Here is a 23763-nt window from a genome sequence, read left to right on the forward strand (position 1 = left end):
CTTTTTTAATTATCAATTTCGTGATTGAAGCAGTTTGAATAAAATAAATTAATTGGATCAATTAATTCCGTGATTGACATCGATTTTTATTTATTTTTCTGAGTAGTGGGACTTTAACGTAAATGTTATCAATTTTCCCACAATCATTCCAATAGATAGCAATAAAATATCAGAACTTCACCTATGTAGTTACTTACTTAATAATGAGTCGCTAAGAATTGGTCATTTGCGCTAAGAATTGGTCATCTGACCTACTTGCTGTCCCACTCAAACTTGATGCACTCAATTCAATTCTTTGGGCAAGACAATAGTTTTTTTCAGATTTATTTTCTTTAATTATTTATCATAAATTTTTATAAAAATACACATGACTTGTTTTCTTTTTTTAGTACATATTTACAGGGCGGGTTTGACGGGGATACATTTGGAACACGAATGCGTGCACCAATAAAATGGGTGAATGGGGGCGTGGGCGGATTGAGATATACAAACAAGAATCGAAGGTAGGCAATTGAGGCTAACTACAACTTATGACAGATAGATAAATACATACATACATACATACATAGATACATAAATATAAAATAAATTAGATCACATAAATTAATGTTAAACATTTAAAAGTAATTCAAAGACTTGCATACAACTACAAAAACAAAGTGTTAACAATTTATCGTAAAGTAACTATTTACAGTGGGCCTTATTGCTAGGAATGGACGAATTGGCGGCTCTAGTGCCACGTGATCACGTCACATTTTCCATGATCCAAGGCACAAACTTTGAAATTCGCGTGCAGACCCCTGGCAAATTGGCCTCGGCACAACCTATGCCCCAGGAAATGATGCCAGCCAAGAAATAGTGACCATTTTGGGATTTCACCTGAAGGGCGGAGGGTAAAGAAAGCCATGGAGTTAAATAAAAACATATACGTGTATGTCGAGTTTAAAAACGAAAGTAATGCTCACCTGCAGAGGTCCTCCAGAATCTCCTTGGCAGGAGTCCTGGCCTCCATTTTCATAACCGGCACATAGGAATATCTCGGGTATGAACTCTTGCCTGCCTGCCCTCAAGAACATGCTCTTGCAATTATCATTGCTTACAATGGGCACTGAGACCTATGGGACAAAAAGAGGCAAGTGTGAATTTTGGAGGAGACAAATATTCTGCTTCGCACCCACCTCCTGCAGAACCGATGGCAATGTGCCACCCTCACTTAGACGACCCCAACCTGTTACTGTGGCATTCATTCCTATCAGCAAGCTTTCGGTTTGTGGCAAACATATGGGGCTAACATGGGGAGCGAATTCCAAAGGCTGTTCCATCTTGACCAAAGCCAAGTCATACTCGTAGGTAAAAAAGTTATATTGGGGGTGGACCACCTTTTTGGAAACTCCCCGCTCGATGTAGGGCAACTGTTCTTGGACATGCGCGAAGTCGTATTCGCCCACTCGAATGCGTATTTGCGAGATCAAAAGACTGCAGATAGAGAAGGCGTGTGTTTGTCAGCATGTCTGAGTGTATGTGAAAAAAGAAAACGGTTTCATGCAATGCTACTTACTCATCGACACAGTGGCCGGCTGTGGCAATCCAATTCTCATTGATCAGGGCACCGCCACAACGGTGTGTGCTGGAGAAACCAAAGAAAGAGGTACGTCGCACAGAGACCTGCCAAGGCCAACGACCAAAGGCGGCGCTCTTACCGCCGACTATGCGTGTTTCCGGTCGAGTTAAAACAGGCAATCCACATTCTGCAACAAATGAGATGGCCAAGACCAGGGGGTCACCAATAGACAATGAACAAAAAGAAGGTAAGCAACAAAACCATAGCCAACTTACCACTGCGAGCGGCCGACACGGTTTTTATTGTGGCGCTTCCACTATCGTCCGAGTTATCGCCAATTTCATTCGATTCAATGACGCTCAGGTTGTTGGAGGCCAGTGTGTTCAATGTGGATGGTGAAGATATTGCGGACGCTGCAACTGGCAGAGTGGTGGTAGCCATCACCGTACTTGTGTATGGCTGTGAAGACGAGATGGGTCTGTGTGTGGTTTTCGTGGGCAATACACCTGCCGACGCCATTGCTGCCGTTGTCGTCGTCGGCCTCTTCGATGTCGTTGAGCTCGTTGGGGGCCTGGACGATGATGTAGACGCAGCCGTCGCTGTTCCTGCACTACTGCCCAATGTTGGCTTTACATAGTTCGTACTGGGCCCAGGCACGGATGTCGGTCTGCTACTTTGTGCCACAACCTGTGCCACAAGAAATATGCAAAAAATCCAAAATGAGAACATAAAAAACAAAACAAAAAGAAAGGGGAACCATAAATCAGCATTGAGGCTGTTCAAACATAATGACGTCGTCTAATGACTCCCGCCCTGCAATTGGGGAACTGTATGCGAGTGTGTAAATCTACTCGACCATGCAAAGAATCAATTTGCCAGCTGGACTGCTGGCATTAAATCGTCCTCCCTCATATGGGCAAGTCCATCGTAATAGAAGGAGAAAATAATACACAAATGTGATTTGAACGCCGTTGTCTGGCGTTCGCAACAATTGACACTATTTCCGAATAGAAAGATGCCTGCCACAAATGAAGAACATCTTGTAAACAGGGTGTCGAGCTTCGTTAGCTCTGTGTTTATATCATAAATGCGTTTTCGCGATTAATTCGATATTCGCCCTCTAGAGGCTCAAGAAGTATTATCGGGATTTCGGTTTATATAGGAGCTATACCAGGCTTCGGATCGATTCGGACTGTTAAATGCCATTGAACACGTCACAGTATAACATTTTAGCCAAATTGGATAACAAATGCGCCCTCTAGAGGCCCAAAAAAATATTATCGGGAGATCGGTTTATATGGGAGCCATATCAAAACATGAACCGATATGGCCCATTTACAATCCCAACCGACCTACACTAATAGGAAGTATTCAAGCAAAATTTCAAATTTCAAAATTTCGGAAACTATATTCAAAATTTCAATATGAGATATGAAATTGTGCTTGACAATCCATTGCCGGTGGTTAAAATTTGTATGCACAATGGTCCTTTCCGGCAAGTGCGTGGACAGTGGATGGTTCTTTCTTTTGTTGTCCATAAAACAAGTGGCTTGCGGTGGGCTATTATCAATTGAAACATCACATTTGCTGTTTTGTTTGCCATGGAATGACTCATATATGGATGGGTCTACGTGCCTGTCTGCCTTCAATTTGAATCGAAAGTATCGGTGCTGACACGGTCTTCAAGACGGCCACTCACTCTATGGACAGCCATAGAAATGTGCAACGATGAATGCCCAACTGACATAACAAAGGACAGTGTCTTCTGTTCGGGCGTATGCGTGTGTGTGTGTGAGTGTGTCTGCCTTGGCCCTACAAGCCGTTGTCCGTTGTCTGCCATACTCGCCGACAGCGAGTGAGGGAGATTGGCATTGGTCATCTGGCGATGCCACACCCAAAACAAGCAAATCTTTCATCAGGTATTTTCAAACAATAAAATGTCCCCCAAGGCTTCAGATTCATTATCCCCCCGACGCGTTGCGCCAACGTGAACAACGTAAGGCATGTTTGGGCCTTCGTGGGAGCTCTTGGGAGGCACGTATGCATGTGCAGAAGGGTAAAGACAGTAGACAGACACATTTACCTGAGGCCTTGTTGTTGTTGTTGATGTCCGCTTGGTCGTTGTTTCAGCTGTCGTTGTTGTTGTTGTTGTCAATGCACTCGTTGTGGTGGTTGTCGAAGACTTCCATGGCGTGGAAGTAGAGTATTGAGTGGGTGGACCGGTGGTGGGTTTCCGGGTGGAATGTGTACTAAACGAGGGCGACACATATGTCAATTGGGTCTGTGTGGTATGCCAGTCCACAGGTGTTGTTGGTTTCTTGCTGGGTTTGGGCGGCTTCGGTCTGAAAGTTCCTGGCTTTTCCCAAGCAGGGGGCCTGGGTTTGGTGATGAAGTTGGGCTCCGTTGTCAAATGCCAATGTTGTTGTTGATGGTTCACTGGGGGAATACATTGAATAAAGAAACGTAGTGTAGTTCGTATAAGTGGATGTGTGTGTGAGTGTGTGTGTTTTTTACCTGTGGTAGCTGATGGTATGCTGGCAGAGAATTGCAGATCGTCAACCAAGGTGTTCGAGGTCCATAACAACGAGGGATTATCTGTGGTTGAGGTGGTGGTGCTGCTATGAGTTGAAGAAGCGGCGGGCGTGCTGCTATATGGGGGCTTGGGTTTAACCAATGGACCCTGATGATGGGGACCCGAAGGCCGTATAACCAAAGTTCCTGCTCCATGTGGCCTCTCTATGGTGGTCATTCCCCTACAAAGGCAAAGAAGAAAATAAAACGATAGAGGGGGGGACAAAATTATTCCTTTAACTCTTGCAACTCACAGTATACTTGGTTTGTGAGGATGTTGGGGTGGTCGTGGCCGATGATTCATGCTACCCATGCCAATGGGTTTAGTGGGCCTGGTATACGAGAAGGTATTGGGCAGCACTATGTTTTCTGTGTAGTTGTGGGCACAACACGAGCCAAACATAAAGGAGTCGACACACATGCCCACATGGCGCCCCTCCGACTTTATGCACTCCCACACAAACATGCAGGTGCCCTCAATGCGGCCAATCGAACAGGGTTTGGGACTGATCTTAAAATTCTGACTTCGCAGCAGGCTGTCGTCCAGGTTATGCTGCAACTGTAGGCCATTGTAGCCGAAAGCCGATCCGCCTATACTGTGCGCTTGGCGATAGTATGACTCCTCCTCCTCCTCGGAGTCCACAAAAGGTGTCCCGCTTTCGTCAAAACTTGTTTCGGCGTTGGGGTGGCTGCGATAGCCGCTTTCCGGCTGGAAGCTTCCGAATGCAGCCAGGGCCATGGGCAAGTGGGTTAGCCTACATACTAGAAAATTGACTAATACTACTGCTAATAATACTTCTAGTATTTGGTAAAGACGATCTCGCGATCTTTCCGCCATGCGGAATTGTGACGTTGCACACTTTTTGCCATGACTTTGGCTGTCTTCTGTCCTGCCTGCCAGCTGCATTAACGCCAGCCTCCCCGCCCCTTGGTGGTGGTGGTAAGGGTCATGGACTTGGGTATGGGCATCGACATTGGGACAGGGTACTGTATTCCTGCCGTCTTTGTAAAGGACACATTTTTGGCCTTTGACATTCTCCTCATGTTGATTGACTAGCCATTGTCGACTATAGCGATTCCTCCTCATCTTCCACGAGTGTGTTGGTATCTGAAACGAAACCCCAACAACAAGGAAAAAACAAACAAACAAACATTGAAATAAACTCCAACAAAGTCTAGGTAAAGAAAAAATATTTTTCAACTCGCTGCTAAAAAAAGAATTTCGATAGTTGTTAACTTCATAGCCGACATTCTTTTGTGCACTCATGCACACCAACACACACAGAATGCAACAGATTCACGAAACTATTGCGTGAGTCCATAGTTTATTGGTTCAATAGCTCATATTTGTAATTGATGTTACCACCGACTACTGCTTGCAGCCAGCCAGCCAGCCAGCCATTCAGCCCGTAACTACAGCATCATCATTGCCACCATACAACAGCCATACCCACCGAAGAGCACTCACACTACAATCATGGACATGGGTTATGTGCCACCACACATCACCACAGCACCGAGACTTATCCGCGCGGCAATGTAATGACGACCGCAATCAAGTCATTTCTCGTGCAGTTGCGGCCACCATTAATGTATCTCATCTTTGGCAATTTCCCCCACCGCCCCTCGCCTGGTATCTTCGTCCTAATGGATAAAGTGTTAGTGTGGCACTGGATGCTGTTGCACTTGGCTGAGTCAACGTTATTCAATAACAAACAACAAACATGTAATGTGGTGGCTTAATTGCAACATTTCACTTTGGATCCGATCATAACGCGATTTAACACAAATCCGATCGGCGACCTTTGAGAAAAATTCAAAATCCCCATCTCTCACACTGGGAGAGGCCATAGAGACTTCACACAGGAGCTACATTCAATAAGTAGACACTAAACATGGCCGTCTTCGAAAATTCAACCTAAAATACTGCAAAGTTACAAAAAATCATTTACAGAGAAAGTGATTTGTATTCCCTAGGCATTTGTTAAGAGGAATGAGATGAACTTTCAAAAAAAAAACAAAATCGCACACACAAAAATTGCTTTCGCCAACGTTGACAGATATAAAAAATGTACATGTCTCCTCGCGCTCTTCTTTGCCCTTATTTAGGAAAATACCAATTCAGCAAAATATGCCTTTGGCTTATTAACAGGGCCAGTATGTAGGTCAATTGGGATACTACCAAAACATCCACAACTAGTACAGGGGGAAGGTTTTCATTCAACTCTATGTCATATTGGATTTCAAACTCACAACAGGTGCCCCAAGTATTCCATTATACTGTGAAGATTACAAATCGTTTCCAAGAAACATCATCAATCATGCATAAATGTCTTCATTTATCTATTTAAGGCGTTTAACCGCATACAATCAGTGTCAAAAATGAGTTGACCACCAAATACGGTATGGTTTTTGAAAACTAAAAATATTATTATTTTGCCCAGAAATGGCAAAATATGTTATCTGATGGGTGGTTGCTCTTTATAATTGATTTTGGGACGAACATAGAAAGGCCGTCCTAGTTCAGAGGTTAGCATGTCCGCCTATGATGCTAAACGTCTGGGTTCCAATCCTAGCAAGAGCATCAGAAAAAGTTTTTTTCGGCATTGGTTTTCCTCTCCTAATGCTAGCGACATATGTGAGGTACTATGCCATGCATAGAAGTCATGTAAAAACTTCTTCCTAAAGGGGTGATGTGCTGCGCGCGCCGTTAGGACTCGGCTATAAAAAGGAGGTCCCTTATCATTGAGCTTAAACTTGATTTAGACAGCACTCTTTGATATTAGAGAAGTTTAACACTGTTCCCTAATGGAATGTTCATTGCAATTAGCACATTGGGGCGAAAAACGGTAATAATTAGAAGAAAAAACAAAAGACTTAAGAAACAAACTGGCTTTAAGACGTTAACCCATTAACGATAAATGGGTAGAAAAATACTCAAGAATAGAACTGTATAAGAAAAATTCTAGCTCGAGTTAGGAAAGAGGTATTCTAATTAAATTCAGATTAGAGTAAAGTGAACGATTGAAATTTGTTAAAAAAAATTCCCGTTATATGTGGTAATGTTTAAAGGGAAAATGGGCTTGTCGAAAGTCAGCAATTTTTTATATTAAAAAAAAAGAAAACAAAAAATCAAGCAAAACATTTTCTCAAAATTATTAGGAGTGAGTTTGCTAGGAGCCTTTTTAGTGTCTCGTTGCAATTGATAGTTTCTAAGTAAAACCCTACTACTTTTGACAGCAGGTGCGATTTTATGTCAAAGTCTTTAAAATCCGCTTTTCTTCCTTAAAGGGTCATAAAATATTTAGAAAATTATTTTTTTGTTCTAAAAACATAATATCTTGGGATATAATTTTTTTTTTTTTAATTTTATTCAAAATATTTTTTTTCCAAATTACTATGACCCGACAATATCCAAGTGTCTAAAGAATCACTACCTCAATGAAAATACTCAAAATAATGAAAAAAATTAAATTTTCATAAAAAAAAATCGGACAAGGGAATCGAGGGTCAGGCGTTAATGGGTTAATATAAACATTTATAGTAGGTGGGTTATTTCATACCGCCTGCAAGCTTAAATACATATTTAAAATTACTAAATCAAAATAAAAGTCCTCAATTCGTTGGTAAAAAAAAAACATCTAAAACGAAAGACTTAAGAAACGAACTTCACAGATATTTTATGCAGACTTTCTAAATTGTACAACTCAAGTTAAGCAAATCCATTGTAGCTCTAATCATTGCCAAATAAATCAATTGTGACTTTAATCATTGCCAAAAATTAAAAAAAAAAAAAATTATGACATCTTCGCTCTTACAAAAGGGACAAATACGACTTCTGTACCCAATTTCATCATATATCAAATTGACGGCCGGATATGGTTAAATCTTTTTTGAAAGTTACGACGATGGGTAATATAGCATCGGAAATCGCTATATCGAAATATTAACAAATGCAAATTTTGCCCAAGAACATTCCACTAAGGAACAGGGGCAAACTTTTCACATATCAATGAGTGCAGTCCGATTCAAGTTGAAGCTCAATGTTAGGGGGCCTCCTTTTTATAGCCGAGTCCGAACGGCGTGCCGTAGTGCGACACCTCTTTGGAGAGAAGTTTTACATGGCATAGTACCTCACAAGTGTTGTCAGCATTAGGAGGGGAAAACCACCGCTGAAAATTTTTCCTGATGGTATCGGACATCCTGATGGTTCAGGGTCATAGGCGGACATGCCAACCTCTGCGCCACGGTGGCCTCCCTCGAAATGTTGACAAGGGATTGAAAAAATAAGTGAAAAGAATAAAATGGGTTTATAATAACAAAAGACTTAAGAACCAAACTTTATTTAAAAAAAAAAACTATTTCCAGCAAAATATTGAGATCAACACATGAATAAATCCAAAATTTGTGAAAGGGGTAAAAGTCTACCGCTTTATAACATTGGATCATATGTATTTCCGAACGTGCTCTAGAATTAAATCCATCAGAAATGGAAGCCTCCCATCACGTTCATCTTTTCTAACAAATGAATGTGTATGGGCTAAATAACCGTGCCATGCGTTTCCAAGAGAATTGAATTTTTCGCCCCTACAGTTCGTATGTGAAATGGATTTTCGGGCAATATTTTTTCCACCCACTACAATGTCAAGAAATTTTTACTTCTAAGACAATAATTGGATGAACGCCTTTCTTGATTAATTGTATCCAATGTTGTCGAAATGCGATAAAGAATGGTCCCTTTATGAATCCAAAACTTTACTCCGAAAATTGGTCTCAATACAGCTACAGCATTACCGGTGTAATCCTAAGGGGTCAATTTGACCCTTTTTGGATCCTTTTTAATCAATACCCTTTTGTACCCTTTTTTATTTTTTGTTTAATTCTTCTGTGTTTACACCGTCAAATCTACTGGCATGTTCGTAATCAATTCGTTCGCCAATTTATCGATAACAGCTGATTTTATGGAGACTTAAGCACAGGTGAATTGCCCGGTGACAGCGATCAATTGGAAAAGAATCTGCTTGAATTATTGAAAACAGGCTTTAAATGAGATATCACACTTGATTTAGTGCCAAGAAATGTTGACCAACCGAAATTACCCCTAAAAAGAATTTCCCGGATCTTCTCGCAGTATGCGAACTTGCAAAAAACCTAAAACTTTCTTTACGCAAGCATTATTCAGTCGTTGTTGAGACACACGCATGGGTGTACGCATCATTTGCTATTTTCGAATCAAAAACAATGATTTGTTCCGATTTAAAACTGGACAAGAAAAGAATGGTAGGCAATCATATCGTCTTATTACTATGTTTACTTCAAAAAAAAAAACTTCATTCGTTCTGTCAAATAACTGAATTTTAAGTCACGGAGAGAAGCATAACCACCGCTGAAAATTTTTTGATGTTCTCGCCGGGATTTTAACCCTGAGCTACGGTGGCCCTCAAATTCTGTATGGATGGGTCAAACAAGAAGATAAAACTAAAAAAAGCTTTGACCTTGCTTCGAAAAAAGCCATTTTGGGACCCTTTTTCAAAACAAAAAATCCTTTTTTTGAACCTTTTCAAAAAATCCTTACGGTAACGCCTTGCAGCTATATTAAATTATGGTCCAATCAAGACCGGTCACTGTCACTGGTCTCAATTTGTTGATATGTGGCAAGGCAAACAAAACAAAATACAATTTAAACGAAATATCCAAATAAATAAATAATCTAATAAATGATTGGTTTATTAGACAGCTATGTCCAAATACGGTGCGATCTGGACTATACTAATCGCGGATACCGAAGGAACTGGCACAACTCACTGTACCAAATGTGTGAAAATGTGGTATGCGTCCATGACCTTAAAACGGGCAATGACAGCAATATGCAAATATGGTACGATCTTATCAATATTCCACATTTTAAGCGACATCATATCAAAAATACCTTTTTGAGCTCAAGAAGTCTCATCGGAAGATCGGTTTATATGGCAATATAGACTTTCTTTAAACTTAACCTGGACGAAATACTGTTATGTAATCTCATGGCAGCCGGTTGTATGTACCGGATTGACCCGATGAATTCCTTCATCGGCAAGGGCTGCCGCCTCAGTGTACCACACACTGCTACAACAACAACAACAACAACTGATCTGTACCAAGTTTGAGCTTGATAGCTTCATTTTTAAAGATGCATGTAGCATGATAACCACAGTCAGACGAACAGACCGGCATGGCTTGATTGTCTTAGAATTTTACGTTTTTTCTTTGCTATGTCTCTAATTGAGCTTGTTAAAATTTCTTCAATTGCTATGATATGCAATGTCATGCCAACAAAAATAGAAATAATTTTCGTTTCATTAACCAGCAACCGAAATAATTTAATTTTGAAAATTGATCAATTAAAATTTCGACTTTTTGTGGGTTATAATTCAATGACCGCATAATGTAAGCTTGCCAGTATGGATTAAGTATCCGCTTTGTTTGTGCTTTCTGCAGATTTCTACATTGTTACTGTTGGTTGTAGGCCGTTTGTTAAACCAACACTTGTAATTACAGTTTAACCGTCAGCATAATTGTTTTGTTGCGAACATTCCCATCTTGTATCTGGGCGATATACGTCAAAATATAGCCAGCTAACACTTATGGTTGCAGGTGTGTGTGTGTGTGTGTGTGTGTGAGAGTGTGTTTTATTTGTATTGCTGTGTGGAAATATGACTCCGTCTGCCAGTTAGTTTTTATTTTCTCAGCGGCGCTGAAGTAGCAGGTTGTGTTGTTATAGTTCTAGCTACTGTAGTTGTTGTTGGTCTTGTTGTCTTTCTTTCTGATTCTTGTTGCTGTTGAACTCGGTGTGTTGTAATGCTTCGCTAATGACCATCATTATGGATTCTAACTGCTAAGGGCACTCGCCAAGTTGTATTTCAATCGAGTGCTCAAAGTGACGGCCATAAGAAGAAGGAGTATCCCAATATAGGGGGAGAAATGGTGGTCTATAATCACTTGAGCGGGGCCAATATACGAGCATACATTCACCACGCTCATAAATGTACCAACACTCGGTGAATATGCCAAAAATGTTAATTATGATTTGCCAGTGTTCTTGTTGTCTTTGCCTTCGGTTGTAAGGAATCCTCCAACTATTGTGGCCGCTGTTGTTTTATGCGGAAAATGATTTGAGAATTTTGTTCACTTGTGAGGTACTGGAGAAAATTTCAAGAAGACCTTCAATGTACCATGTACGAGACTAATGCTTTTGTTGGTGGCTGTGTGGATATGTGGCTTGGTGGTTGCAACAACCATCAACTTCTCTGATTTTCTTATCTAAACCACAGAACGAAAGCTTGGCGGAAATGTGGTTGCTATTGGCTAATACTAATAAATGTTCTAATACCAGTAATTTTACTGTTAATCTGTGAGAGCTCTCGATGCCAGACTAAAGATAGCAGAGTGTGAAGCTTCCGTAGATTTTATAACTGCTTTTCCTTAGGGCACCCGGAAGATGTTACATGTGAATGTTCTAAGGCGAGACATGACTGTTTTTTTTTATCATAAGAAAAAAAAAGTAAAAATGCATTAAGTTCGGGCGCGCCGAACTTTGGATTCCCATCACCTCGAATATAAAAATAAAACACATTTCGTATAAATCTAGTGAAAAATGCATAATGTATGAAACCAAACTAGGCAACGACGCCTAACACAACTCACTGGGCAAGAACTCAGTAAAATCGAGCAATAAATAGGCCTTCTACAGGCCCTAGATCGGTATATAAGGCAGCTTAATCCAAATATAGTTCGATCTGCACGGACAGACAGACGGACAGACAGACAGACAGACGGACATTGAGTGATTCTGAGTCGGTTGGTATGCTTATTAAAGGGTCTATCTTTCTTCTTTGTACGACAGTAGTGGTGTAGGGTATAAAAATATATTAAAAACTTGCATCCGTTTTGTGAATAAGCTCACTCCGGGACCAAATGGCTCAATTATAACGGCCAACGACCTATATCAATAAGAAGAATCTATGAAAAGTTTCATGCGGATAGCCCCATTCCTTCGAAAGCTATCGTGATTTCGGCATCCGTCGAACGAATGGACGAATATGGGTAAACCGACTTAACCCATTAATGACGAATGGGTAGAAAAGCATCCAAGAATAGAACTGTCTTAGAAAAATTCTAGCTCGAGTTGGGAAAAAGGTAATCTAATGAAATTTGGATCGGCGTTAAAGAAGACGAATGACACTTGTTAATAAAATTGCTTCCCGTCATATTAGGTCATGCTTTGGGGATAATTGGATTGTTGAGGTTGGCAATCTTTATAGCTCAAAAAAGGAGTGAGATATCTGGAAACCGTTGCATTTGATGGTTTCTATATTAAAAAATAAATTAAATGCGATAAGCCTACTACTTTTGAAAGCAGGTGCGGTGCAGGTGTCAATGTCATTAAAATTCACTTTTCTTCGCTAAATGGTCATAAAATATTAGGTTAGGTTGAAAAGAGGGAGGTTAGTTTGAAAAGAGGGATTGAGCTCAAATATTAAGGAAACTATTTTTTTTTTGTAATAATACAAAGCTCAAGACATAAAAAATATTTTTTTTTAAAAATTTTGTCAAGATATTTAAAAAAATATAAGTGCTTGAAGTCGGCTCTGGATTCGGAGTTGAAGCCATGCAATATTTCCGGAGTCGAAGTTCAGAGGAGTTGGCTGAGCCTAAATTTATTTATCTTGTAACAAAGCCCTTTCGCTTCAAACGATTTCTTTCTATAGGCAGAGGAAAAAGTGCTTAATTTGTGGTCAAAACAGTTATACACGTAGAAAATTGTGTCACATACACATCGGCCTCGAAAATAGCATGCATTGGACGGACATATCCAGAACGATTTTATAGATCAACATTACTGGGTGCCGTCGCAAAGGAAACAAAAGACTTAAGAAACGAACTTATTTTAAAAGAAACTCTACCTTTATTATAGCCTACACCACAACTGTGGAATAGGGTATTATAGCTTTGTCCATTTGTCCGTTGTTTGCGACGCAACGAAGGAAAAGAGCTAGACCCACTGTAAAGTATACCGTTCGGCTTGCAATTTTTTTTCTAGCTAAATCAAAAGCTGTCCGTCTATTTTTTGTTTAAGATGCTCAGTTTAAATAGAATTTTTCAAAAATAATAATTGGACAGTCATCTATGAAACAAAATAAGAATCAATCACAGATCAAAATTTGAAACGGATGGTCATATGTGTTAGTAAACAGAAACATCAATTTAAAGAAAGCATCTTTATTTTAAAGTTTTTGGTTCTTTGGCTCGTTTTCATTGCTAAAATCCTAGGAATAAGGAAAAATCTTAAGTTTTGGAACAACTTTTTTTTCAGTGTGGTTAGACCGAAGGCTTTCGGGTCGACACAGTCCGAGTTTAGGGTGTGGTCCACGAATGGAATAGCGAAACGGTCGGTAGGATGAAGAAAATCCTATGGGGAGATCCGGATTGCGAGAACACGAGGCTATTACTGAAACCAAGCAGGTCAGTATAGCTTTCGGTATCATAACAGGACACATAGAACTACAACCTCACTTTTGCAAAACATGTGTAGATGTGTGGAATAGATGATGAGAGGTTGGAGTGTTTCCCATGTCATTTCCTGGCTTTCGCGGCAACCAGACACCGACACTTACTTGGGAACACAATACCAGACATGAATCAACTTAGGGCGTGATATGGATGGAGGTATAGTAACATCGCCATTCCGTTTGTAACACATCAAAATATTGGTCTAAGACCCTACAAAGTACATATATTGTTGATCGCCATGACATTTTAAGTCGATCTAGCCATGTCCGCTAACTTTCGAAGGAGTAAAGTTGGGCGCTTGACTTTTTGCACAAATATTTCCTATTTTTGTAGGTCAGTTCGAATTGTAAATAGGTCATATAGGTCCATGTTTTGGTACAGCTGCCATATAAACCGATCTTGGATCCTTACTTCTTAAGCCTCTAGAGGACGCAATTCATATCCGATTTTGCTGAAATTTTGTATGAGGTGTTTTGTTATAACTTCCAATAGCTGTGCTGAGTATGGTCAAATTTGGTCGATAACTTGATATAGCTGCCACATAAACCGATCATGGATCTTGACTTCTTGAGCCTCTAGAGGGCGCAATTCTTATCCGATTTGGCTAAAATTTTGTGTGAGGTGTTTTGTTATGACTTTCAATAACTTTGTTTATTATGTCCTAAATCGGTTCACAACCTAATGGATATTGACTTCTTGAGCCTCTAGACGGCGCAATTCTTATCCGATTTGGCTAAAATTTTGTGTGAGGTGTTTTGTTATGGCTTCTAACAACTTTGCTAATTATGTTCTAAATCGGTTCATAACCTCGTATAGCTCCCATATTAATCCATCTCCTGATTTTACTTCTTAAGCCCATATCCTCTGTTTGCCTATAAAGAGATGCCGGGCAGAGAACTTGATGTACCTATAATGAGATACCTGACAAAGAACTTTACAAATGCGATACTTGGTGGAGGGTATATTTATAAAATTCGGCCGGCCAACTTAGCACGCTTTTATTTGTTGCATAGCAAAACATGCCAGAAGACACAGGATTTAGCACCTAAATAACTTTAGGTCCCACAAACGGTTGACAAATTTTGTTCGCATTGTAATAACATTCATCTTTCGATTTCAATTTTAAACACTACGCTTGTGGAGCCAGATCAGTGCAACACTATGGTCAGACAGTGACCGTAGACCCAAGGTATGTTGACTTAAGCTCGCTATAGTACCCGTTCGACTGGAACTTTCTTCGATTTTCTTATTGTGGTCTGCTTCTCGCAAGTTTGGGAAAATGACATGTAATATATTTTGCTCAAATTGCAATTTCCTACAACATAAGTAGTTCAATTTTCGCCTGTGAAAGTTTGTTCCCCTCAAAACATAACCATTTCTTTAAAGGATCTAACCCCCTAGAGAAAATATTGTCAATCATACTTCAACAATCCTTTCACTTTCTTCGCCTCGATCAGTAACAAGAAACAAATTATGAAATATTAGCCTTTAGCAAATATTATGAGAGGCGTGAATATGTTTCTTATTTGATATTGCCGATAAAAAAAATCCTAATTTTCTCACTACCCAATTTCGATTGGCACACACATTACGATGATAAAGATCCAAAACCATCGATAATCGTATCATGCATTGCCCATTAACACCGGCCCTTGTCCATAGAGAGCATTTGTGGCGGAAAGAGCAGTGGCGAACCACATGAAACGCAAACGCCTTAACATGAATTGCACTTCCATCTGTCAAATACTGACGTTTAAACATATCGAGAGGAGGGGATTTCTTATGTGTTAAGCGTCATTTAAATTGGGGATTTATAGGGGGCTCTTTTTCCCATGGCCATTAGGCGAAAATCGGTGTCATGTCGGAATTCACTTAACAAAGTACTCATGACGCCATTCACGTACGCTGGCATGTAACCAAGTAACGAGTATTTGTATGAGTGTAAGTACGACAGTGAATGCTTCGCATCATTATTATCGACATCATCGTCAAAATGATGGAAATAATCGATGGCAACAATACATGGCCATAATGGCCGTGACCATTCATTGTGCATGGGATGGGTTATTTTTGTTGTTTGTACATTTGAAACTTTTTCCAATCGACCACGCGTTAATGCGCTTTGTTTTCTCCTGCTTATCAAAACCTTTTAGATGCGGACATTTTCCATTTATGGGCTTATGTTGCTCCTTATTTGTTCGATAACAGAGATGTGAATTATGTTTTCTGGTTGCCTGTCCATGCGGCTGCAACAGCAGCAGCAACAACAACAACTTAAACGACTGGCCATTTGTCGTTGTGCTGTCGCTACCATATCTGCTGCTGCTATTGTATGGTCCGCTTTGTTGGCCGCTCATGCCACGGGGCCATGCTAAAGCCGTTCAACAATGACCAATAACTAAGCGTGCGAACAGAGATCTGTGGCAAATCGAATGTTTTTTTTTTTATTCGCTTGTATTTGCCGAAAACAATCATTTTGCGAAGATCTTTATTAATTGCGCAAAATTTAATTTTTGCAAAACAACTTGCAAAAATCGCCAGTTTCCAGGCAGTGTTAACCACAGTCACCAATCATTTTCCGCAACAATTTGGTAAAAAAGTATCAACGTTTATTTCTTTCCAAACAAATCCGAATGCTTTTTGCCAACTGTGTGGAGCTATCAATAAGTGGTAGAACATATTAAGATGGGATGTTAGCACCATAGTTGAGTTTCTGCTGGAGGTGGCATTTTAAACCAGACTTGCCGCTTGCAACAACTGAAAATATTTACATGCGAAATCTGTTTGTGGCTGCGGTCGTAACATTAACATTTGGGCAGTACTTGTGTTCTAACTATGTATACTGATATATAAACGATTTGTGATAAAAGTTATGCAGAGGCATGGCTGTTTCATAGATTAGGTAACTTTTACAGAATTTTACTTGAGCTTGAAACAGTAAAGTTCATATGCGTTCCATAAATGGATAAACTTAATATTCTAAAAAAATATACGATACCCATGGTGTTGGTGTATTTTCAATTTTATATTCCCTACTTGGTTTTACACTTGGTTTTAAAGAAATGCCACTTTTTTTTGCGTGTAACCGTTCAGCAATGGAATTATTTAACCAAATGCAAAAATAATTAGACTAAAACAGCAACGCTGGTGTTAACGTTTGTATTTAAATTCTGTTGTTGTTGTTTTTGTTTGTTTTTCACATTTACTTAAAATGTGCGAACAAGCACATTCTGCTGCCAAAAGGAGAAATGACAACAGAACAAAAGACTTAAGACACGAACGTGCATAGAGCAATTCTTTTGCTCGATTCTTTCGTTTCATTTGAAAGCTAGCCACAACGGACAAGACGCATAAATCTTAAGCTGCCATCCCCTTTCAGGGCGCAGAATGTCTTTATTCGTATGTACTGGTACGACCAACCAACAACTTGTACTCACACTCGGCCCATAAATAATTTCTTCTCTCAAAATATCCCACCAAGTCCAGCTGCATTACTTCATATTTTATGTTAACATTCACTTTAACACTTGACCTGATAACATCTGAAATTAGACACCGCACAAAACGGAAAACGTATTTCACATTGCGTCCGTGCGTCTGGTTGTTTTCTTCAGTTTTCTACCAAAGAAACGAAAGACGGAAAACAAAAAGAAAAACACAAGCTTAGACTAAACTAATCCAAGACATTCCCACCGAGTCTTAGCTTAGGAATTGGGTTACCTACGAAACACGCTTATGGAATTTCATCTAAAAACGCTCGTCAGGTGGGGGGGGGGGGGGGGGGGAGGTCACGAGGGCGTATCTAAATGCTCTTAAAACTCTTTTAGAGGAGTAAATGAGATTAAATGCTTACGACTATTTCGATTTCGGCCAGTTGTTGTCAATTAACACCATCTTAAGTGTTTCATCAGAACAATTATAATCCAATCAGCTTGCCGTGTGCGTGTGTATGTGTGCATGTGTGTGTTTGCACTTACAAGCAACTTAATATTACATAAAAACTCATTTTCATTTAGACCTACAAATTTTCAGCTCACGATTCTCATTCGAATGTATGCAATTGTGGAAGGCACACATACAGACGCAGCTATTGCATAATTTAGTTGAGGGGAGGGTGGGTTTTAAAGTGACACAAACAAGTCACGCATGCGTACCAATGCATGAGCATTGACACAGGCAGAGCTAAATTATCCAAATAGCAGAGCATTCATTCAGTTGTGGGGCATGTACGAACGAACCCCACATACAATGTTGAGCAAATAAATCGGCAATAAAATGCTTTTTATGGCATTTAAATTGCTCACACTCTCAAGAAATGACACATCTGGTTGGAACGTGCTGTGTCTCAACCAAGAAAAAAAACACACACACAAAAACAAATGTGCAACACATTTTGACCCAGTTTTCATGACTGGAATAAAAAGTAAAACATCAGCCGTTAAATTTATCGAGGTTAATAAATTTAATGAAATGCTACTCAAATATTTTCAATTAAAGAAGTATTTGCAAAATTCATCATACCAATATTGTTTTAGTGAAAAAAAATCGATAAAACAAGAATTTATTGTGAAATTGATTCTTAAAGGTTTTTCCCTTTAACTCTCCCACAATGTGGAGCTCCCGATGAACACAAGGGCTAGACAACATATTTGAATATAGTTGGGAAGGGTAACCAATTCATTCCAGAAAAGAAAATGTGGTTCGTGTATTGGTCAACTAAAAGTCAAATCTCATGCTGTTATTAGAATGCATGCATGAATGCATAAAATCTTTATTTGAATCGAAAGTATGGTCCATATAATTTAATGTTTGAAGATTATTTCATGACCGTGACTGCGCCTCAAATGATCCATCCGCTTAGTCCAATTTTGCTATTCCCTTTCCAATATTTCGGCTGGTGTCTCACGAATAAACGCGTCAATGTTGTCTTTCAATGCGTCAATTGACGCGAGCTTGTCTGTATAGACATAAACATTACCCCACAAAAAATAGTCTAAAGACCATTGTTACGCGTGCTGTGTGGCATGTGACACCGTCAACATTGAAACCATATGTCATGTAAGTCAAGCTCTTGCATTTTGAGCAAAATAAAGTTGGATATTATCTCACGATAGCTCTCACCATTCACAGTTGCGTTGCGAAATATGTTTGAAGAAGTACGATCCAATGATGCCATCAGCCCATAAACCGCACCAAACTGCGACTTTTTCTGTGTACATTGATAGCTTTATCAGTGCTTATGGCTATTTTCACTCCAAAACCGACAATTCTGGTTATTTACGTACCCATTGAGAGAAAAATGAGCTTCGTCGCTGAACACAATTTTTCGATAAAAAAGTGGATCTTCGGCCAACTTTCCAGGCACCCATTCACCAAAAATACTGCGTTGCGTTTGCCCGTTCGGCTTCAATTCTTGCACCAGCTGTATTTTGAAAGGCTTCTCACCTAAATCCTTCCGCAAAAATTTCCACTTTGTTGAGTAACAGAGGCCCAATTGCTGCGATCGGCGACGAATCGATAATTGATGGTTATCATTAACACTGGCCGATTCCGCTGCGATATTTTCTTCAGTTTTCGCTCTACGTAAGTGCCTTGGTGGTTTAATGTTTAACTATGTAAATTTGGTACGAAATTTAGTCAGTGGGTCGATTAAACTGACCATAAAATGGAAGAAGCGGGCGATGAACTTTCTTAACAGAGCACGCATTTTGATAATAAAATTCAATCATTTGCAAGCGTTGTTCCTTTGTTAGACGATTCATGATTGAATAATAGACCAAACTGAAGATGTTTGACAGTAAACCAAAACACGAAACGTGCGTGAGCTATTTAAACCATTGTTGCCAAAGAGACAATAGATAAAAAATCACCCTTTGGGTTGAAACTATGCTCTTAAGAGTATTTTCATTTGTAGCGCAGCAAGAAAGAAAATTACTCCGCTTCATATATTTCTACTAAATGAAGACATCCAAGAATTACAACAAAACACACTTGTCCAACTGCTACTCTATGTGAGTTCTCAATGTAAGCATATTTGTAGCCTATGGTCTACAGCCGGACAATATCCGATTGTATGAATTATTTCAAGACCGAATACATTTAGCGCAAAACATGTCATTGAACGGGAGGCACGCCGTAAACAGTGTAGGCTGACAAAAATGTTTACATTGAGAAGATATTTTATTGATAATCGACGATTACTTAGAGTAGCAGTTGGATGTCTTCTTTTGAAATGGTACTAAAAAGGTACTTTTTGTCTCGCACAAAGGTTTCAAAAATCTAAAGTTCTGTTTGCCTATTAGGGAAAGGATAATTTTTTTATGATGGGTTCATTTCTCTTTCAATACAAACAAACCCTCAAAAGAATTCTAAGGACAAACATCTTTGGGCCCTTTATAAATAACCCTAACCGAAGGCAAAGTAACCCCATCTTTTGGGATATATCCAAGATTACATCAGCGATGAAATTTTTGATTGTACATTGATAGTAAACTTCTCCCCAAACAGGTGTCGCACTGGGCACTCCGTTCGGACTCTGCTATAAAAAGAATGTCCCTTTATCATTGAGCTTAAACTTGAATCGGACAGCACTCATTGATATGTGACAAGTTCCCCCTGTTTCTTAATGGAATATTTATGGCAAATTTGCATTACATTGATAGTAACCCAAAAACACAAGTTTCGAACCAAGTACCAAGGGGGGAACACCTCACCCCAAATCCTCCAAACGAATATACAATTTTAGGAGTAAATGACGAATATCATGTAGACATTGGGAGACGTGTCAGGGCCCCCGCTACTCTCCTAAGGCTTTCTAGAAGCGCAATTAGTCAATTAAGGTGACTAAATATAAACTCATATTCGACAGTCGAACAGATATGTTTCGAGCGACTAACAGCTGAATATCCCTATTTTTGTGGCTTATTCAGTAGCCATAAACTTTTAAGAATATTTCTTTAAGAAACAATTTTCTTAAGAGAACGAAATTTTGCAAACATTAAGGCCGAGTTTCAATGAAATTCTCTATAAACAGAAAATATTAATGAAATTTCCTCAAACCTCAAATTTTTTTTAGAGAAAAGATTTTAAGGAAAACTACCATCAGTACCATATTGTTCTTCTTTAACGTCCCGTCTGTAACACAAAAAGCCCATTACTGGCTTAGGTGTATGTCCATAGTGGCCTGGGGCGGATTAACATCCGCACCATCTTTTCAACCGAACCTAACCTAACGGCCCGTTTGTCGGACTTACACTTCATATGGTAATTTGTGACTATAAACTTAAATCGAATTGAAAATGTCATAATGAAATTTTAAGTTTGACCACCACCTTACGTGTTTTCATTGTTTTGAATGTATAAAAAATTTAACCAATTTTAAACTTTTTCCAAAAACCAAAATTTTTCTTAAAAATATAAAAAAAAATATTTAGACCAAATGTCAATGTAAAGACATAATTTTTATGAAAATGTTTATAATTCTATCCTAAAGGCCATGGCAATGAACAGCACTAAAAAAGTATGCAAGAAACAAAGATTCGAATCAAAGAAATCAACATGACTTAACATTAACTTTAAATTATTTAATTATTAAATAAAAAATAATTGATTTAATTAAAAATAATATATTTTCTTTTTTTTTTTTTGGTGTTGAAGATCAATTAAAAAACAAAAATAAATAAAGAAATGCTCCTAAATGCAATAATTGGAAAATAACTAGTCAACAATTATGTTGAGAGTCTGCGCTATTTGTGATGCCACACCATGCCAACCAACAAAACAAAATGTTAATTTAACATTTTTAGTATGGTGGCGCTGCTGTGTAGAAGCTAGAAACAACAACAAAACAATAACAAATTAATGTGATGAATTGCATTAAACGTATGCAATGCTGTCGCAGATAACATTCTGCTGTGGACCCTCTTCCCCCTCAACATTTCTTATGCCTATTCCGTAGAGTTTTAACGGTTTTCCCGATTACTATGTCGTCTACCAAGAGCCTAGGGGAGAGGGGGGGGGGGACAACGTTGGGTGTTTGTGGTGGTGCTTGGTGGTTTGGTTAATTGTCTTATGTCATATTACACATCTGCTCATAAAATAAGTGAGTGAGTGAGTGACTGAGTGTTGTGTTGTGTCGTGTCGTGTGTGGCTTGGTATGAGGTACCATTGAGGTACCATTGAGTACATGTTGTTTTGTAATTATTCTGCTTGATGGCTTTGCTTAATGTTGCAGTTTTTCGTCAAATTGAACAATTTTCTTAGGCACAAGCAGACACTATAACATTAAACAACATCAACAACAACAACATTAAAAAGAAGCTCGCCAGAGAGGAGGGTGGTGGGAAGAAGAAAAAAAAAAGAAAAACAAAACCAGGAAGTTCAGACTTTAGTTGACTCACCAATTTGTTGCCACTTTTGTTGATGTCACCGTTGTGCGTTTGCAACACGATAGCTAGTCTGCAATCTCATTAAGTCATGGATGCTACGAATGCTGAAGATGCACACAGCGCTCGCTGCACCGTTATGGCCGCAGTCGCTAGATGTGGTGTGCTGTGAAAGCTGTTGTCCTTGTCGGTCGGTCGGTCGGTCTGGTCTGGTCTGATCTGATCTGGTCTCGTTGTGTATCGTTATTTGGCGTTTATCGAGTTGAACTCAAATATCTCTCTAGCGGTGTCTTGTTGGTTGCAGGGATGGATGTATGGTGGTTGGTTGGTTGGTTGGACGGTTGATAAGTAAACTTCAAATAATTGACAATGAATGTGAAAATGCCATCATAATGTGATCTTAGCTGTGATCTGTGGCCGATTTCATTCCGACACCAATACACGGAGGCCAACAAATTCACATAGCCTGCAGCATGGCCGTTTACATGCACTTGTGTTTGTATGCGAGGAATGCAATTTCTCTGTGTGATTGTTGTTGCTGCTTTTGGTATATCTCTCACACTTGAGTTATTTCAGCCACCACAACGTTCGAGCAGCGTGTCTATGTGCGAATAGCGTTGTCGTTGCAATAATTTCTTATAGTTGTTGGTGTTGGTGTTGGCGTTTCTATGGATCGAAAAATGGTTTTATCCGTTGCACTCGGAAAGCCACGAAATGTTTTCATTTTAATTACTTTAAGTGTTGTTACTTATTATTGTATTTTGTTGCTGTTGTTGTCGTTGTTGTTAATTGTTTCACAAAAACTGTTCACTTACACAGAGACATATGCGCCAACCATAAAAGGGGCACAGATTTGGTACGCCATAATTCATATTTTTTTTCTTTATCAAATTTTCTCCTTTCTTTCAATTTACTTCTTTTTTTACTTATTTGGTCGTTGTTAATTTTATTATTTTTTTTGTTCACTTTTTTTAAACCGAAATCTTTGGCGTTTAGTTTTTGCTCATTTACAACTGAATACAAACAGAAATAAAATCATTTATTGCACGTTTTATGTTTTTTTTTTTAATTTTTATATTTTGAGGATTTTTGTAATTCACTCACTTAGGGGGCTGCTTGTTATTTGTGTTTCTCGTTTCGTTGCAGTTGTTGTAGTTTTAATACTTTTTAACTGTTAATCAGTCTTTTGGTTACACACAGAGCCGCAGACAGCTGTAGCAGTCAACAGTAAGTAGCGGCACATGCCCTTTGGGCTTTTACAGGCTCACAGCGGAAAAAAGTCTTGATTCATTCATTAACAGCTGCCAAACATTCCACATTCGGAGAAGACCTAAAAGCACACACACACAGAGAATAAAGTAAAAGTTATATTTTTTTTATTATTATTGTTAATAAAAAAGTACTGTTTTTAATAATTAAAATCTAAAGTAAAAACGATGATAACAACCACCACTTGGGGCGAAAATCATTAGAGCCCTCTAAAAAAGATGGGCATCATTGTAGCAGCTTTGTTTCTTTTCTATTTGGTTTGTTTTGTTTCTTTTTTTTTGCGTAAACTCTCTTAAACGTGTTCGGGGTTAATCTGCTAATAAATGTGTGTGGTTTGTTATTCGGGTAGATGGGTAGGTAGGTAGGTAGGTGTCACATGTCCCAGTTATAAGTTATGCAAATCGTTGCTCATCCCAAATTAATCGG

General features: G+C 39.1%; 2 protein-coding genes across 3 annotated transcripts in view; one reads left to right on the forward strand and one right to left on the reverse strand.

Moving 5' to 3' along the window:
* LOC106081570 (tricarboxylate transport protein, mitochondrial) overlaps positions 1–23763 on the forward strand; it is a 124350-nt gene that overhangs the window by 9649 nt on the left and 90938 nt on the right. The window lies entirely within an intron of this gene.
* LOC106081566 (serine proteinase stubble) lies at positions 292–22291 on the reverse strand. The gene is made up of 9 exons (XM_013243590.2): positions 22084–22291; positions 4387–5240; positions 4076–4314; positions 3645–3997; positions 1837–2248; positions 1559–1748; positions 1179–1476; positions 966–1115; positions 292–879 (listed from the first exon to the last, which is right to left on the reverse strand). Exons 2-9 carry the CDS (start codon positions 5217–5219, stop codon positions 745–747), a joined length of 2610 nt encoding a protein of 869 aa, XP_013099044.2. The 5' UTR covers positions 5220–5240; positions 22084–22291; the 3' UTR covers positions 292–744.

This window comes from Stomoxys calcitrans, chromosome 2 (genome assembly GCF_963082655.1).
Source record: "Stomoxys calcitrans chromosome 2, idStoCalc2.1, whole genome shotgun sequence".
Taxonomy (NCBI): Eukaryota; Metazoa; Arthropoda; class Insecta; order Diptera; family Muscidae; genus Stomoxys; species Stomoxys calcitrans.